This window comes from Muscardinus avellanarius (assembly GCF_963383645.1).
Source record: "Muscardinus avellanarius genome assembly, chromosome: 10".
NCBI lineage: Eukaryota > Metazoa > Chordata > Mammalia > Rodentia > Gliridae > Muscardinus > Muscardinus avellanarius.
The window spans coordinates 112,331,646-112,350,242 of NC_137796.1; the positions used below are offsets into that span (position 1 = coordinate 112,331,646).

General features: G+C 50.4%; 1 protein-coding gene across 1 annotated transcript in view; it reads right to left on the bottom strand.

Moving 5' to 3' along the window:
* The window catches only part of CRAMP1 (cramped chromatin regulator homolog 1), a gene marked incomplete at both ends in the record, with an annotated part of 64,722 nt that overhangs the window by 10,392 nt on the left and 35,733 nt on the right, over window positions 1–18,597 (bottom strand). Inside the window, 7 exons of the mRNA XM_080704746.1 lie at window positions 2,303–2,377; window positions 2,471–2,652; window positions 6,319–6,496; window positions 7,789–8,925; window positions 9,420–9,501; window positions 11,149–11,272; window positions 13,268–13,353. Of these exons, the coding sequence (XP_080560872.1) occupies window positions 2,303–2,377; window positions 2,471–2,652; window positions 6,319–6,496; window positions 7,789–8,925; window positions 9,420–9,501; window positions 11,149–11,272; window positions 13,268–13,353 (1,864 nt within the window). The remainder of the gene's footprint in view (window positions 1–2,302; window positions 2,378–2,470; window positions 2,653–6,318; window positions 6,497–7,788; window positions 8,926–9,419; window positions 9,502–11,148; window positions 11,273–13,267; window positions 13,354–18,597) is intronic.

Sequence of the window (18,597 nt, forward strand, 5' to 3'; positions counted from 1 at the left end):
GACCTGAGGTCAGCCTTAAAGCCGGGCTTGACGGCGCACACTTCCAATCCCCGCGCTTGGGAGGCTGAGACAGGAGGATCGTGCAGGTGCAAAGCCAGCCTCAGCTACAGTGAGGCTCTCCACAACATACTGAGACCCTGTTTCCAAATAAAAAAAATATAATATAGGTCTGGGAGTATAGTCTGGAGGTAGAAGGCCCCTGGATTTCATCCCCAGCACCACACACACACACACACACAAAAAAAAAAAAAAAAAAAAAAGAAAGAAATAAAAAGAAGCTGGGTGTGGTGGCACATGCCTATAATCTCAGTACTTTTGAGGATGAGAGAGAAGAGGATCACAGGTTCAAGGACAGCCTCAGAAAATTGTGAGACTCTCATCAACCTGGTTAAACCTTATTCCCAAATATAAAATGAAATACAGCTGGCGATGTAGCTCAGAGGTAGAATGCTCCTGGGTTCCACCCCCAGTACCAACAAAAATAAACAAACAAATTGGGCTGGGGAACTTCATGGTAAAGCACCCTGGGTTAAAAAGTATCTGTCAACCCAAAGTGTCTGGAGACACTTCAGTCTGCTGCACACTGCCACTCTGCTGCAAGAGACGAGAGAAGCAAGGTCAATGGCTTTATGCACGTTCTATGCCCGTCACCCCACATTTCTGTAAGGGGCCAGGCAAGAAGTGTTTTAGGCTTTGAAAGCACACTTGTACCTTGTAATGGGAAAATAGCCACAGAGAGCACAGACATGAATGATGGTGGCTATGTGTTAACAAGGCTTTACTTGCAAAAATAATATAAGTGGAAAAGATCATATAATATATGGTCCCATGTTAGGAAAAACTCAGGGCAGGCAAATCCAGAGACAAAAATTGGAATAGTGGTTGCCAGGGACTGAAGGGAAGGCAGAGTTCACAGGCACAGGGTCTCTTCTGGAAGATGATGGTGATGGCTGTACCACCCCATAATGTGCACTTTAAATGGTTGAACTTGATGGTATGTGGATTATATTTAATAAATCTATTTAAAAAACAACAATAAGCTGGGCGTGGTGGCGCACGCTTGTAATCCCAGCATTTGGGAGGCTGAGACCGGAGGATCATGGTTCACAGACAGCCTCAGCTACTCAGGGAGGCCCTTTGAAACTCAGTGAGACCCGGTTTCAAAATAAAGAATAAAAAATGGGCTGGAGGTGCAGCTCGGAGGTAGAATGCCCCTGGGTTCCATCTCCAGTACCGCAGAAACAAGCAAACAAACAAAACAAAACTGAAACAGTAATAGCTGGGCTGGATTTGGCCCAAAGAGTAGTTTTGGACACTGAAATCAAGAGCCACAGTGCTCATGCCCAGCCAGAGAATGCTTTCCCACCACTTCCAGTGAAAATAGTTAAAAAGCTAAAGGCATGCCGGGCGTGGTGGGCACGTTTGTAATCCCCGCGCTTGGGAGGCCGAGACAGGAGGATCGCGCAGGTTCGGAGCCAGCCTCACTGGCTTAAGAGACTCTGTTTCCACATAAAAATGTTAAAAAATAGTTCTGGGAGTGTAGCCCGTGGGAGTGTATACCGGAGGTAGAAGGGCTTCCAGGAACCCCAGTACCACCAAAAAAAAAACAAAACAAAAAAAAACAACAACAACAAAAAAAAAACTAAAGGCAAATGCACTAAGATAAATTAACATGAACTGAAATCTTCTAAGATTTAGAATGCATCTTTTCTCCTAAGACCTTTCTTGTAACTCTCATTTCTAATTTTCTCTCATAAACTAATAGCGAGAGAAAATCTCAAGACTGACAGAAGGACTCTTGATCTCCCGGACACATGTGTAAACTTCTGAGGCCACGGTTCGCAGATTTGCAGCCTTACTTCCTTGGTCCTTTTGCCTTGAAGCGACACTGCCCTGCGTGTCCCGGCTGCACACGGCGTCCATGGGTCCTCCCTGCACTCGCTACTAGTACCCAGCAGAGGCCAGGCCTGCCTACGCATTCCTGCCCAGTCTCCCACCAACTGAGTGTGTCGTCCTCACAGCCCTCCAAGAGATCCAGCCTAGACCTTCTTGGGACCTGGATCCCAGAACTTTCTGACTTTTCTGTGGGCAATTTTCAGTGCTATTCAAAGACTATCTTTACTTAGGGCACCATTAAGTTCATTGTTATTACTTTCATCTTCCTATTCACAAGGAAGGAGCAAGGATTTTCCCCATTTTACATTCTGAAAACCTGAGAAACAGAAGAGATCAAGTGTGCCCTGGCCAGCTGGACTGGTAGGAAAGCTGGGGGCATGTGTGGACTAGAGCGAGGCTCCCTCACCTGGACCACCAATGGCTTCCGCAGGTGCCGGTTCCGCAGTTTCCTGGGCTTTGGCAAGAAGAAGTCCGACTGCATCTGTAAGGGAAACCCAAAGGAAGCCCTGAGGTCACACCTGCCACTGGCACAGCGCCCCGGCGTGGCAGGCAGGCGCCCCGGCCCAGCGCTCACGCTGATGGAGTTCAGGTGCTGCCGGAAAGTCAGCTCTGCTTCCTTGCTGGGAGAGAAGAGCTTCCCATGTCGGCTGTTGGGTGGCAAGGTCGTCGGGACGGCAAAGAGGCCACCATCTGCATCACTGCTTCCTGTGCTGGAGGGACCGGCCACCAAAAGGGGCCTTGGGGGGTTTCTCATGCCTGGAAGGGAGAAGGGAGGGTCACGTGCCCATGCTCACCCAGTCTCCAGGGTGAAGAAAGCTCTGCTGGGAGGAACTATCTCTGATGGTGCTGCAGCTGTCTCTCTCACCCCCTCAAACGTGGCCTTCCTTTCTTGCTCACTAAGATTCTGGTCCCCACTGAGTAGCCTTGGGTCTCTTGGGGAAGACGAATATGTCACTGCTGGATGATGCTGGATGGGCAGGACAGAGCCACCTGCCATCAGGCAGTTCAGAACTAGAAGGGCTTTCAGGGATTGCGTGTAGACACAAAGCCAGCAGACCTTCTCTACAAAGGGTCCGTGGCAACGCTGTCTCTGAGGTGACTCAACCCCACGCGGCAGCAGGAAAGTGGCCACGGTGCTGGTACCGTTATTTACCGAGGGGTACAGTGGGGTGGATTTAGACTGCATTGTCATTGTTGGCCCCTTGTCTACATTTCCAATTTTATGGACAACAGACCCAGAGACACAAAGACAGAAAATATTTCAGAACTACACTTCTGAGATTCTGGCAGCTCTTTCTATGGAGGTAGGTGCTGCTGCAAAGTCACCTTAGAGTTCATGCTTAAGTCCAGATTTCCTGCTCTCTCTATAAGCCTGTGAGATTGAACTGACACTCAGAGCCTACCCTGTAAGAACTGTGTGGATTTCCAGAAATGCAGGCCCCTTGTTCTATACGCACCCTTAATTCAAAAAGAGGAAATTAAAATCCCAATACTTGGGAGGCTGAGACAGGAAGACCACGTGTTTGGAGCCAGCCTCAGCAAAACCTTCAGCAACTTACTGAGACCCTGTCATAAAATAAAAAATAAAAAGGACTAGGCTATAGCTCAGAGGTAGAATGCCCCTGAATTTGACAAGGCCAGGCGTGGTGGCCACGCTTGTAATCCCCGCACTTGGGAGGCTAAGACAGGAGGATCACACAGGTTCAAAGCCAGCCTCAGCTACTTAGTGAGGCTCTCAGTAACTTAGTGAGACCCTGTTTCCAAAAATAGGTCTGGGAGTATAGCCCGGAGGTAGAAAGCCTCTGGGTTCCACCCCCCAGTACCAAAATAAATAAATAAATAAATAAATAAATAAATAAATAAATAAGAATGCCCCTGGATTCAATCCCCAGTACCAGAAATAAGAGGACACAGAATTAAGGAATTAAAAAACAGAACATGAGGCAGGAGCAGCTAATATGAACTACCACTTGGTCCTCAGTGAATGGGCACTTGTTTTTTTTTGTGTGTGTGGCAATGGGGGAGCTACACCCAGCCTTATTATTATTTTTTTTAATCTTTATTTTGAAACAGGGTCTAAGTTGCAAATAGGCTACATTGCTGAGGCTGGCTGCGAACTTGTGATCTTCCTGCTGCAGCCTCCCAAGTACTGGGAGTACAGTGTGAACCATCATACTCGGCTGTGAAGAGGCATTTGACCCGGGGACAGGTGACTCTAGGTTTGCTACTACTTTCTGCAGCAGCCTTGGGAAGGAAACAGGAGAAAGGTGAAGGAGAGACAGAAAGTAAGCAACTGCTGGAAGATGCACCACTAACTCCACGGCAGCTCCGATCTCCTCAGAGAAGATCACCAGGAAGGGCTCACAGGGAAACAGCATCTTTATTTTCTCCCCCTTTGCTGCTGGGTATTGAACCCAGGGGCACGCTACCTCTGAGATTTATCCCCAGCCATTTTCTAAAATTTTTTTTTGAGCTAGGAACTTGCTAAGTTGCCCAGTTAACCATGAATTTGTGATCCTCCTGCCTCAGCTTCTTGAGTAGCAGAGATTACAGTTACATATTAACTAGGCCCAGCAGGAAATTTAAAAGGCAGGTCACAGCCAGACATGGTGCGCGCCTGTAATCCCAGTATTTGGGAGGCTGAGATAGGAGAATGGCAGGTTCATAGCCAGCCTTAGCAACTTGTGAAGCCCTTTGCAACGTAGTGAGACCCTGTTCAAAATAAAATATAAAAAAATCGGTCTGTGGGTAGAGTTCAGAATGCCCCTGGGTTCAGTCCCTATTAAAAAAAGAAAAAAAAAAAAAGAAAAAAAAAGGCAGGTCAGAGGCAGGCTATCTCTTGGAGGATGTGTGCCATCATTAGAGTAGACACTGAATAGGCATCTGCTCAGAACAACATTGAAAACACCTCATGCCAAAGCATGAGGAGGCCCGAGGGGCACCGGATGGAACAGGGGTGCCCCAGTTTTTACCGCCAAGCTAGTCCTGCTTCCCTGGCTGGGCTGATCCCATTGGGTCAGTCCTGGGAAGAGCTGCATGACTTCTCCTGGCCCTATACTCATTCAGACACTCAGCTCCATAACGGCAGGAGAGGGCACACATGCAAGACCCTATGGGCAGTTACAGTACTCATGTTTCTACACCTTTAATGTTCATTTTGAATTTACTACTCTAGCTGTGACAACTTGTTTCATTATACTAAAGTAAGACAAACTGATGCCCAGGAATTGGGTCATGATTATCTTGGGGTTTATGTACCCACTGACAGAATTTTGAACCTTGAATCTAAATGATTCCCTAAGGCTGAAGGCAAATCAGCGAGAGTGCTTGCTTAGCACGCATATGGTCCTGGGTTGAATCCCCAGTACCCCCCCCCCACAGACACAAATACACTTAAGTTATTTCTTAGAGACACCCGAAAGAGGGTATATGCTGTTTGAGTGGCAGATTACTTCATCTTTCTTCCAAGACTATGCTGAACTGCTGATATGTCCCTTAATAGAAATACACTTTAATATTTCAGATGTAAAGAAAATCAGCATGGATTTGGAGAGTACCAGCTCTCTTTAGGGGTGTAAGCCACTAACTGAGCATGTTACAGAGGCTTTTACAAGAACCCTAAAGTGACCAGAATGTAAGGCCATCCTGTTTTCTGTTTCCCGTGACTTCTGTATTCCATGACCCAGACACTGGATGACAGGCCCCTGCGATCACCCTCTCCAGGAGGAGGTGCCGCCGTGGCCCTGTACTGCCCACTAGATCACCCTCTCCAGGAGGAGGTGCCGCCGTGGCCCTGTACTGCCCACTAGATCACCCTCTCCAGGAGGAGGTGCCGCCGTGGCCCTGTACTGCCCACTAGATCACCCTCTCCAGGAGGAGGTGCCGCCGTGGCCCTGTACTGCCCACTAGATCACCCTGTCCAGGAGGAGGTGCCGCCGTGCCCTGTACTGCCCACTAGATCACCCTGTCCAGGAGGAGGTGCCGCCGTGCCCTGTGCTGCCCACTAGATCACCCTGTCCAGGAGGAGGTGCCGCCGTGCCCTGTGCTGTCCACTAGATCACCCTGTCCAGGAGGTGCCGCCGTGCCCTGTGCTGCCCACTAGATCACCCTGTCCAGGAGGAGGTGCCGCCGTGCCCTGTGCTGCCCACTAGATCACCCTGTCCAGGAGGAGGTGCCGCCGTGCCCTGTGCTGCCCACTAGATCACCCTGTCCAGGAGGAGGTGCCGCCGTGCCCTGTGCTGCCCACTAGATCACCCTGTCCAGGAGGAGGTGCCGCCGTGCCCTGTGCTGCCCACTAGATCACCCTGTCCAGGAGGAGGTGCCGCCGTGCCCTGTGCTGCCCACTAGATCCTAGCCGGCCTCAGACGCCTGCGCTCTCAGCTCCGGCACAGCCTTTGTTGCCCCTGGCGACCCGAACTTCACCTGGGGAGCAAGGTGCAGAACCACATGGGAAGGCTTTGCTGCCGCGGAGGCCAGACTGGTTCCGAGGGCAGCGGGGACTCCGGGAGCTGATGGCCCCCACCTTCCCTGGGGGCGTCACTGACTGCTCCTCCTGGGCAGGCCTCGCAGCAGCCATGGAAACGGCGTTTGCTTCTGGAGCCTGGAGAGAAATGAACCCAAACCATGTAAATTCAGCATAAGAGAAAAGACTCCAACAGAAGTGTCTGGAGGGGGAGGCATGACCATGCCCCGAGAATCTGGGGGATGGGCACAAGGGTCAGAGCCTGATCTCCACCATGGTGAAGGGAAGGGGCCAAAGACACGGACTCTGGCATTCCCCAAGGTCACTCAGCACCTTAGCGATTTCAAAAGCCACCACTGTATGCTCCCCAAGAGAAAAGTATAGACCAGGCATGGTGGTGCACGCCTGTAATCCCAGCACTTAGGGGGCCGAGGCAGGAAGAGGACAGCTTTGAGGCCAGCCTCAGCAACTTAGCAAGTATTGACCCCTAACTCCTGGGGTCAATACTCCTCCATACACAAAGAAGTATAAGCCCTATTTTTTTTATCTTATATTCTGAAACAGGGTCTAAGATGCGGAGGGTCTAAGTAGCAGAGGCTGGCTATAAAACTGTGATCCTCCTGTCTCAGCCCAAGTACTGGGATTAAAATCATGGGCCACCACACCCAGCAGTAGCTTGCATTTTGAAAAACCCACAGTAAAAAGCCAGCCTAAGACAATTACAGAACTCCCATCTGGTGTGCATCAAAGGGAGAAAGCAGATTTACTGTGGAGAACCATATGCAATTACATCTCCCACAGCACCACCAGCCCCGCATCCGGCCTCCCGTGCCTTTCTGGGCAGCCCAGGAGCCTCCATGTCTCTTCCAACTTCTATTTCCAAATCAGCGTTTCCGCCAACTCCGGACAATCTCCCATCCCAGGCCCCTTGGGGCGCCACCAGGGGATAAGGAGTTGCAGCAGAGGGGAAGGCACAGGACAGGTGCCCACCTCTCGCCCAAGGTCTCCATTTCAGTGGGCCTCTGGCCAGTGGGTCCACACCTCTCTGCGTCAAGTCACCCTGGGACTCAGGGCTCATCCATATGAATTTGCATTCCTGGCAAGTTTCAGGAGGTGCCGAGGCTTCTGGGTGCTGAGGCTGAGGTCTTGTTTCTCATGCACCCTGCTCTTCCTGTTGAGGCCACCTCCACTGAGCCCCAGCCCTCCTGCTGGCTCACGGGCTTGCTCTGGGGCCTCCTCTAGGGCAGGCATCCAGGCCCCATCTCCTCACAAAAAGCCAGACTTCAGAATGTCATTTAAACTCATCAGTCTGGGCACAACTCACTTGCTCCCAAGAGCCCTGAGGCAGGGCCTGCCCAGGAGTCACCTCACCATGTTAAATCCACAGCCGCTTTCACTGGCAGGCCAGGCTGCCGCGGAAAACCACTCACCAGCTTCGGGTTGACCTCCGTGGAGATGAGCTTCAGGAGGCAGCTTAGGAGGCGCTGCTGGTGGAGAGCAGCGGGCGGGGAGCCGGGCCGAGCGGCCTGGCCCTCAGGTCCCAGCACTGCCAGCCAGTCGTACTCCAGCTGCAGCTTGCTTGGCTTGCCCATCATGAGGTAGACTTCGGCCAGGGTCAGGCTCTCGGAGGTCTGCAGGCTCCAACCCTCCTCGCGCAGTTGCTGGGCCAGCTGGCTCGCCGGGACCTCCTTTGGGGGCCTGGCGGCAGGTTGTCCCTGAGGCAGCAGAGGCTCTGAGGGGCTCCCCTTCTCCTGGGGCTCCTCTGCAGGTGCATCTGCTGGGTCTTTAGTGCAAGTATCTGGTGGGAGCTGGTCAGGACCGGGCTGAGGGTCTGGGCCAGGCGGGGCGAGGTCCGTAGCCTCCCTGCTGCTGGGAGCTAGAGCCTCTGGGGAGGCGGCCCTTCCAGGAGGATGCTCTCTCCCTGGCCGCGTGTCTGTGCAGCGGCACCGCTCTGGGATGATGAGGTCCTGGCAGGACTTCAGGTAGCGGGGGAAGGGGTCAAGAAGTGACAGCTCATCCTCCAGGTCTGGGAGCTGGCCGCAGGCACACAGCAAGGCCCCCGGCTCCTGGGGAAGGCAGTCCCCGCCCTCAGCAGGAGCTACTGCAGGGCTATTCTCGAGGCGTGGCCCAGGGTCCTGGTGCTCAGGGGGAGGCCGGTCAGGAGCGTCCGGGCTGCTCAGGCCTGGGGGAGGGCCTTCCCCAGAGGTGCTCTCAGGAGAGCTCTCCCCAGAACTCTGCGAAGTGTCAGCAGTAGGAGGTTGCCGTCCCCCACCCTTGCCCTCTGTGTTGCCCCTTGGGCACTTCACTTGGCCCCGGGCTGTGCCCTGTCCACTCTGGATGCCCAGGATCTGGGCGGGGGGCAGTGAGTAGGCATCCTTGGTGCTCTGCTTGCACCGGCCCCCCTCCTGCCAGTGCACCGTGCAGAAGGCCTTGGAGTGCACCACACGGGCCACGCCTGGCAGTGGTGTCAGTGTGCAGTTCTCACCCGGGAACAGGTGCAGTGCCACCTTCTCCTGTGTCTGCACAGTGCTTGGGCCTTGTAGCTGCCGCTCCTCCAATGTCTTGCGCTGGTCACAGTGTCAAGGAGCAACCCCGCCAGCTGCGTGGTCAGAATGTGTACCAGGTACAGGGCTGGAGCCCTGCTAGAACCACATCTGCACCCTGGCATCAGGGGCCTCAGAGTTTTCTCAGCTAGAGACTTCACTCAAGCCACTACTAAAGAGCACTGGCCCCGGCACTAAGTGTCCAGCAAACTGACACCTTACGTTCAACCTAGGCAACGGGCACAGCCAACAGCCAGCAAGGAAACAAAGGAGGCCGGGCTGGCCTGCCTCGCACCACAGTCTGTGGTGGGGTCCTGTGGCCTTAGCCAGTGTGCACAGCTGGCTGTGATCAATCACCACCCCTGAAAGGAGGTCAGAGGAGGCTCCATAACCCAAAACCCAGGGGCAAAGGCTCCCCATGGCCCTGCAGCACGAACGAGGACCAGAGAGAGGGACCTCATTCCTAAGCAATGGGAGCCACCAAGATTGGAGGGTTGGTTTTAGACAGAAAAAGATACAATTCGCACTTCATGGAGCGCCCACTTCTGCTTCAAGAACTCGATGAGACTGGAGACCTTTCGATGTAGTTCTACAATCATCCTAGAGGAGAGAAGGGAGAGTATCACAGCATACAGAGACCATGCAGCAAAGAAAAGCAGGGACTTGGGGGAGATGAGCAGGAACCTCAGCTCTTTCTCTAGAAATCAACCCTCTCCACTGAAATCACAGTAGATCCACAGGAGCAAAGACACAGAGAAGCCTGTGCAGCCTTTGCCAGGTCAGCAGTCAGCCAGGCTGTGGACGCAGGTCCCATCACCACCCAGCCTACTGTGTCTTTGGAGCTCAAGGAAGGAAGTGGTAAGAAAACAAAGGCACATCTGGGCCGGGAACGGTGGCACATGCCTACAATTGCAGTACTTGGGAGGCTGAGGTAGGAGGATTGTAGGTTCATGGCCAGCCTCAGCAACTTAGTGAGACTCTGTCAAAATAAAGAATAAAATAGAGGCCTGGGTGTAGCTTGGAGGTAGAATATCTCTGGGTTCCATCCCTAGTATCTATCTCTCTTTCTCTTTCTTTCACAAACACAGCACACGGGGACAGGGACGGACAGGATGAAGCAGTAACGTGCTCCAATGTAGGGGATCAAAAGCAAGGCCAGACACTGCTGGCTCCACAGTCCAGCTGGCGTGCTGCACCTAGAGAGGCGCATCCGCCGAGACAGGAAACAGACCAGCAGATGGCAGGCCGCCGGCCTGGGGAGCAGCCGCACAACACTATGAACATGCGCAACTGAACATACTAAAGCCACTCAATCAGAAACTTTATTTTATTAAAAAATTTTTTTGTGTGTGTGAGTCTGAGGATGAAACCCAGGGGTATTCGATGCCCGGCTTCAATCAGAAACTTTAAAATGGCTGATAGTTCAAGCTGAGCATGGTGGCACACGCTTGTAATCCCAGTATTTGGAGGCTGAGACTGGAGGATCACGGTATAAGGACAGCCTCAGCTACTTAGTGAGGCCCTCTGCAACTCAGTGAGACCTGGTTTCAAAATAAAGAATAAAAGTTAGGGCAGGGGGTCGGAGGTTGAATGCCCCTGGGTTCCATCCCCAGACCAGCAAAAAAAAAAAAGCTGATAGTTCATTTTATGTTGTATGAACTTTGCTTCAATAAAAAAAAAAAAAATATATATATATATATATATATAAAAGATAGGCTGGGCGTGGTGGCACGCAGTTGTTAATCCCCGCGCTTGGAAGGCAGAGACAGGAGGATCGCGCAGGTTCGAAGCCACCCTCGCTGGCTTAAAAGACCCTGTTTCCAAATAAGGAAAGTATAAAAATAGGTCTGGGAGTGTACCCGGAGGCAGAAGGGTTTCCAGGAACCCCAGTACCACCAAAAAAAAAAAAAAAAAAAAAAAAAAAAAAAAAAAAAAATATATATATATATATATATATATATATATAAAACAAAACAGTCCATACCCATGATGGTCCCTTGTGCATACTTTTTTGTGGTAACAGGGATGGAACCCAGAGGTATTCTACCTCCGAGCTACACCCCCTGTCCTATTTTTCATTCTTTATTTTGAAACCAGGTCTCACCAAGTTGCAGAGGGCCTCACTAGGTAGCTGAGGCCGGCCACAATCCTGCGATCCTGTCTCAGCCTCCCGAATGTTGGGATTGCAAGTGTGCGCCACCATGTCCAGCTTCAAGAGGAGCTTTTTAAATGTTGAAGCCAAGTTACCTTAGGCGTGGGTTCTGGGCAAGGCTCTGTACCCGGGCCCAGGCATGGTTGTTTCGCGGTTGTAGCTCTACAGGGACTTTTAGGGGCAGGCGCACTGGCTTCTGGTCCTCCTCGTCACTCAGACCTGAAAAAGGAAGTGTGTGAAATTGCAGCACCGAATAACCTTGAAGCAGAAAGCAAGGGTCTGAGGCCAGGCATGGCGGTGCAGAAAGCAAGGGTCTGAGGCCAGGCATGGCGGTGCAGAAAGCAAGGGTCTGAGGCCAGGCATGGCGGTGCAGAAAGCAAGGGTCTGAGGCCAGCCATGGCGGTGCAGAAAGCAAGGGTCTGAGGCCAGGCATGGCGGTGCAGAAAGCAAGGGTCTGAGGCCAGGCAAGGCGATGCAAGCTTGTAATTCCAGTACTTAGAAGGGTGGGACAAGAAGAATCTCAGGTTTGTTGCCAGCCTCAGCAACTTGTGAGGCCCTCTACAACTTCACCACCAAACTGAAAGGATTGCCAGGTGAGAGGGCACATGCCTGTAATACCAGTACCTGGAAGGCTGAGACAGGAGGGTCACAGATTCAAAGCCTGCCCCAGCAATATAATGAGCTCTCAGCAACTTAGCAAGGTCCTGTTTCCAAATAAAAGTAAAACAGGGCTAGGGGTGTAGCTCTGAGATAACATATCTCTGGGTTCAATCCCTGGCACTACACACAAAAGAATATAAGAGAGATTTGGGTGTGGTGGTACAAACCTGCAATCCCAGTACTTGGGAGGCTGAGACAGGAGAACTGCAGGTTTGAGGATAGCCTTAGAAAGCAGTGAAACTCACATCAACCTAGCAAGACCCTGTTTCAAAATAAAAATAAGAGCCGGTCGTGGTGGAGCACGCTTGTAATCCCTGTACTTGGGAGGCTGAGACAGGAGGATCGCGCAGGTTCGAAGCCAGCCTCAGCTACTTAGTGAGGCTCTCAGCAACTTTGTGAGACCCTGTTTCCAAATAAAATATGAAATGGGTCTGGGAGTATAGCCCGGAAGCGGAAGGCCTCTGGGTTCCACCCCCAGGACCACACACACAAAAAGAGCTTGGAATAGTGTTATACATTTTGAGACCCTATTTTATTTTACTTTTTATTTTGGTGCTACTGGGGATGGAACCCAGGGGCCTTCTACCTCCAGGCTACACTCTCAGACCTATTTTCATATTTTTTTATTTGGAAACAGGGTCTCTTAAGCCAGCTGAGGCTGGTTTCGAACCTGTGCGATCCTCCTGTCTCAGCCTCCCAAGCATGGGGATTACAAGCGTGCACCACCATGCCCAGCTGAGACCCTATTTTAAAATAAAGAATAAACTGGGTGTAGTGGCACACACTTCTAATCCTTGGGAGGCTGAGACAGGAAGATCTGGGTTCACGGCCAGCCTCAGCTTATTTAGTGAGGTCCTCCGTAACTTAATGAGACCCTGTTTCAAAATAAAGAATAAAACAATAGGACTGGTGGTATAGCTCAGAGGTAGAATGCCTCTGGGTTCCATCCCCAGCACCACCAAAAAATAAAAAAATAAAAAACAGGGCTGGGGTATAGCTCAGAGGTAGAATGCCCCTGGGTTGAATCCTGAGTACCACAAATAAATAAAAACAGGGCTAAGGGTGTAGCTCAGATATAGAATGCCCCTGGGTTCAATCTTCAGTACGACAGAAAAAAATTAAAATAAAAATGGGGGAGAAAGACAGACAGACAGATGGACATGGGGAGCAGAAGAGAGGGAAAAGAAAACTAATAGGATCAAAGAACCGCCAGAAACTCGTTGGGGCCAGAGGCAAAGATGGCAGTGAGACCCTGGTAAGGGAGAAGCTCAGGGTAGATGGCAGGGCACTGGCAAAGGCCACGAGAGCTGCTCCTAACAGTGCTGGTACATCCATCTGAATGTTGCCTTGGCTTCTGAGCTACACTTGACCTACTAAGTTGATAAACTGCTGCAACAGGAGAATTTCAGTTAAATTCTGTCCACTCGCAGGGATTAAGCAGGGCCAGGCACAAATCAACTGCAGCAGAAAGACTTCTAGCTCAGCCAGGCTATCAGGAAGCGGAAACAACCACGTCAATTCCAAGACCTTCTGGCCCCTCCCCTGGCCACCTACCATCGGGATCACAGAGCTTCTTCAGGGCCCGGCACATGGGTGCTTTGATGCGCAGGTTCCTCCCTTTGTAGCGCACGGTGGTGGCCCTGGGAAAAGAGTTTGCAAGAAGTGCTGAGGCCTCCAACTGAACGGCAGCGAGGAAGGGCCAGTGTGCCAAGGCACACTCAATGGAGCAGGAGGGCCGAGCTCCCATGCTGACCCCACTCAGCCTCACAGCAGAGGCAGGGCTGAGCGAGGCTGCAGCCTGCAACATCCGCTCCTCTCAGGGCCAGGGGACACCATCTACAGAACACCTGCTGCCCCCCACCCTCGCAAGGTACGTGGCACACGCTGCTGTCTCATACCCTTAAGCCCACCACTCGGCAGCTGGGCAAATGGCCACCTTTTCCTCTGCGCATCTGCATGCGCTCCTCATCCGTGGGGGCCTCAGAGCAGAAGCTATCGAGCCACCTGTAGGGAAGCTCCACGAGACCTTGTCATGCTGCCCTGCTGCATCAGTGCCATCCCATTCCGGCAGGGCCGAGGTACAAGCAGCCAGAGAGCAGGGCCGTGCTCAGAGTCCTAGGCTGGCCCCACGTTTGCCGGAGCTGCGGTGGGGTAGAGGTACATGAATTAAAGAGATACTACAGGACCACTGAAACGGACATGAAGGCAGAGGAAGGGTGCCTTCAACACACAGCTGGAATACTTTTTGGGTTTTTTTGCTCACCTGATGCTCGGTCCTGCACATGTGCAAAACCCCACAGGGCTAGGCAGGCTCGCATCTTAATGCTATTAGAACTGCTAGTGACACATCCTCTCGTCAGTGATGGTTATATGCTACTCCTTATTTCTGAAGGAGGCCTTACTTTAGCATTTTAAGTAGATTTTTGTGTAGCCACAATCAATTTCATATTAAATTTATTTTATTTTTTATTTTTTTGGTGGTACTGGGATTCTTGGAAACCCTTCTACCTCCGGGTTACACTCCCAGACCTATTTTTATATTTTTATTTGGAAACAGGGTCTCTTAAGCCAGCGCGGCTGGCTTCGAACCTGCGCGATCCTCCCGTCTCCGCCTCCCAAGTGCGGGGATTACAAGTGTGCACCACCATGCCCGGCTGGAATGCTTTCCAAACACTCAGGAAAGGGAGGCTGTTTAAAAACCAGCATTCAAATGTGTGGACAAGGCAGCTAAGACCAGCCCGCATCAGTCTCTGAAGTTACATCACTTCAGGCCCCAGAGGCCCCGAAAACTAAGAACCTGAAAGCGAAAACACATGCTCCAGGTGTATGTCTACTGTTTGATGACTTTCTGCTTTAACTAACTTTTTTGACCAATCTGCTCCCAGGCAATCATGCCAATGAAGAGAGCTGCTTTTGTACTTGCTACTCAATTTCTGAGATGTATTCCGTGAAAGAGTGGGCAGCATACACATGGCATGTCGCTAAAGATGTGCAAAAAACTACATGTTCACATCTATATACATCTATATTTGTATGTGTACATTTATGCAAGTGAATTCCCAGAGGAAAATTTTTATTAGTAGACACATGAAGTAAGTTTTTGGCAAAGGAAATGGAATGGGGTAACTGGCTCTTTTTTTGGGGGGGTCTGGGGATGGAACCCAGGGGCATTCGACCTCCATGCTACACCCCCTTCCCTATATTTTATTCTTTATTTTGAAACAGTGTCTCACTAAGTTACAGAGGTCCTTACTAAGTAGCTAAGGCTGTCTGCAAACTGTGACCCTCCAGTCTCAGCCTCCCCAATGCTGGAATAACAAGTGTGCGCCACCATGCCTAGCTGGTAATTGGCCATTTTATGTTTCTGCTGTTTAAAGATTTTATGAGAAAAAAAAAATATATATATACACACACACACATATATACACATATACACACACATATATATTTGTGGAGCTGGGGATTGAACCCAGAGGCAGTCTATCTCCAAGATACACCCCCAGTCTGATTTTATTTCTTATTCGGAAACAAGTCTTGCTAGGTTGCTAAGTCTCATTAAGTTGCTGAGGCTGGCTTTGAACCTGTGATCCTCCTGTCTCAGCCTACCAAGGACTGGGATTATAGGTGTGTACCACCACGCCTGGCTATGAGAACTTACTTAAGCAATACCTGTGTGTAACTTTTATGGAGATTCGAATATGAATGCTAGCTTCAAACAGAATGAGGACCAGGGGTACTCTGTGGATTCCCCATTTGACTAAAACAGTAGCTCAAGTGAAGAAGACATCCGACGTGACAGCCTCAAACAGGAGGAAAGGGCCACGCCACAACTTCCACCTCTCAGCAAACAAAGCTGTGCTCCCTTCCTGAGAAGGGACTCGGCTCTACTTAAGGAATTATGGAGGATTATTACCCTTCGTGGTGGATTTTAATGCTGCCTCCAAAACCTTTAATGCTTTAAGCAAATGTTTATAAGGCCAGTCAAATAGTAACGTCTGGAGATGGAGCGTGGGAGGGGCAGCAGCACGGTTCCATCATTGAACACAGGAAGTTCAAGGATTAGCCGGGCGTGGTGGCACAGGCCACAGTATCAGTACTTGGGAGGCTGGGGAAGGAGGAGAGTCGGCAGCACCTTAGGGCACTGGCTTCTCTGGTGAATCACAGACAAAAGACAGTAACGCGTGTCCCTCTGCATGTGGGGGCCTGGCTTTACTTTCCTTCTCTACAAAGCTACTTGATAAATCTAATGGGCGTAAGTGCTGTATTTTGGCTTTGGACCTATGAACGTAATAGAATTTCACGTTTGTTTAGAGCTTTTCTCAATTCATTCATCGCTTAACTGAAATTTCTAATATATAATTGAAAGAAGAGTCTATTAACTGGAAATGGTTTGCATGGAAAGTATGGAGAGAAATTTAAGCACTCCAATGACTTCTGGTCTTAAATAAAGAATTTTCCCACACAAACCTTAATTATTTTTCTCTATTTCACCTTCATAGGTCTTTTTGTCATTAAAAACTAAAATCAGCTGAACATACAATCCCAGAACATGCTTTTAATCCCAGTACTTGGGAGGCTGAGACAGGAGGGTCACAGGTTTGCGGCCAGTCTCAGCTACTTAGTGAGGCTCTCGGCAACTTAGCGAGACTCTGTTTCAAAGTAAAAATTAAAATATGGCTGGGAGTGTAGCTCAGAGGTAGAATGCCCCTAGGTTCAATCCCTGTAACCCCCACACAAGAAAACTAAAAAGCTTGTGGGGGAAATAATGGACAAATCAATTGGTAGGATTATATAGAAGGTCCAGAAATAGAGCTGCAGTACAGTCCTCGGCTTCTGGCAGGGCACAAGCACTCACCAGAGGGAAGGAGCTCTTTCAGATGGTGCTCGAACAACTCAATAACATCCACAGGCAAACAAACAAACCAGGGCCTAAATTTTAGTGGTACTGGGGGTGGAACCCAGAGGCTTTCTACCTCTGGGCTATACTCCCAGACCTTTTTTTTTTTTTTTTTTAATTTGGAAACAGGATCTCACTAAGTTGCTGAGAGCCTCACTAAGTAGCTGAGGCTGGCTTTGAACCTGTGCTCAGCCTCCCAAGCGCAGGGATTACAAGCATGCGCCACCACGCCCGGCTTCTAAATTTTATACTGTATACAAAAGTTAAATCAAAGTTGATCATGGACTTGCATGTAAAAGTATAAACCCCCTGGAAGAACATATACGGGAAAAATCTCTGTAGTTAGGCTGAGTACTTAAATACCACACTGAGAGCATCAACCACGTAAGATGGTAACAAAATTTCATCAGACTGAAGACCTCTCTGCTCTGGGAAAGACACGAGCAATGAGAGTGAAAGTCAGAGAGAAAACATTTGCAGATGGCATATCTGACGAAGAGTTAAATGTAGACTATACAAAGAAGCCACTAATTTAATAATAAAAAAGCGAACAGCCAGGCAAGGTGGCATACTACTGTTATTACAGTACTTAGGAGGCTGGGACAGGAGGATCAGGTTTGAGGCTAGCCTCAGTAACATAGTGAGGCTGTCGGCATTATTTAATGAGACCCTGTTTCAAAATAAAAAATAGGGCTGGGAGTGTAGCTCAGAGGGTCCAATCTCCGCGCGCACACACACACACACACACACACACACACACACACGCACAAGCTTTGAAGAGACACTTTACCCAAGAAGAAAGCAAAAAAGTACCAACACGTCAGTATCACTGACCGTCAGGGAAAGCCACGAGAAGCCACTTTACAGCACTGGAGTGGCTCAGAACACACGCCAGGAATGCCGGGGTCCAAGAGCGTGGGGCAATGGGGCGGGCTGGGCGAGGCAGGCTGGCAGCTCCTTGTGAGTTCTACACGCTCCCACATCCTTCCTTCTGCTGAAATGAGCTCACAAAACACCCCCGTGGCAAACCCGGCTTAGCAGTGGTGGCATAAGCACTGGAAAGCCCTGAATGCCGTGGCCCGCTGCAGGGAAGGAGCAACGCGTAGGCACGTCCACGCTGCAGCTCCGTGTGACGACACCTGAGTGCCCCGGCACACTGCTGGGTGGAGGGGGCACCTCAGAGGCTCCACAATGGTTCTATCAGGCAAGCTTCTGGAAAAGGCAGAACTACAGAGTATAGAGAACAGCGCCATATGCAGGAAGCTGGACCTGCCCTTGGTCTGCATGGCGGCGGTGGCTCCATGACTCCGTGCATTTGTTAAACTCACAGCTGTGAGTGGAAGAGGCCAAACCGAACAGGCTGTATGCCGAGTGAGTCCAGCCAGACGACACTCAGGAAAAGGCAGAACTACAGAAACAGCAAAGGACCAAGGGTCACCAGGGGTTGGGGGAGGAAGGGTGAACAGGCAGTACATGGGAGATTCAGGCAGGGAAGCGGGAGGGAAAGAATTCCGTAAGAGCTGGGCGTGGTGGCGTACGCTTGTAATCCCCGCGCTTGGGAGGCGGAGACAGGAGGATGTGCTGGTTCGGAGCCAGCTGCGCTGGCTTAAGAAACCCTCTTTCTAAATTAAAAAAAATATATAAAATAGGTCTGGGAGTGTAGCCTGGAGGTAGAAGGGCTTCCAGGAAACCCAGTACCACCAAAAAAAAAAAAAAAAAAAAGAATTCTGTAAGAGAATGTAGTGGTAAAAGATGAAAAAGAGACAGCCAGACAGACTGTAATGGTGGAGACAGGCCACTGTACATCTGTTCAAACTTGCTCTCTAATGCAAGCTCTGCACGCTGGGACTCTGGTGATAACCTACGTCAACAGAGACTCATCAACTGTGACATGTACTGCATAAACACAAGATAATAACAGCGAAGTGAGAGAAGGTGGTGCTGAACTCTACTCTCTACACAATTTTTTTGTAAACTTAAAAGTGCT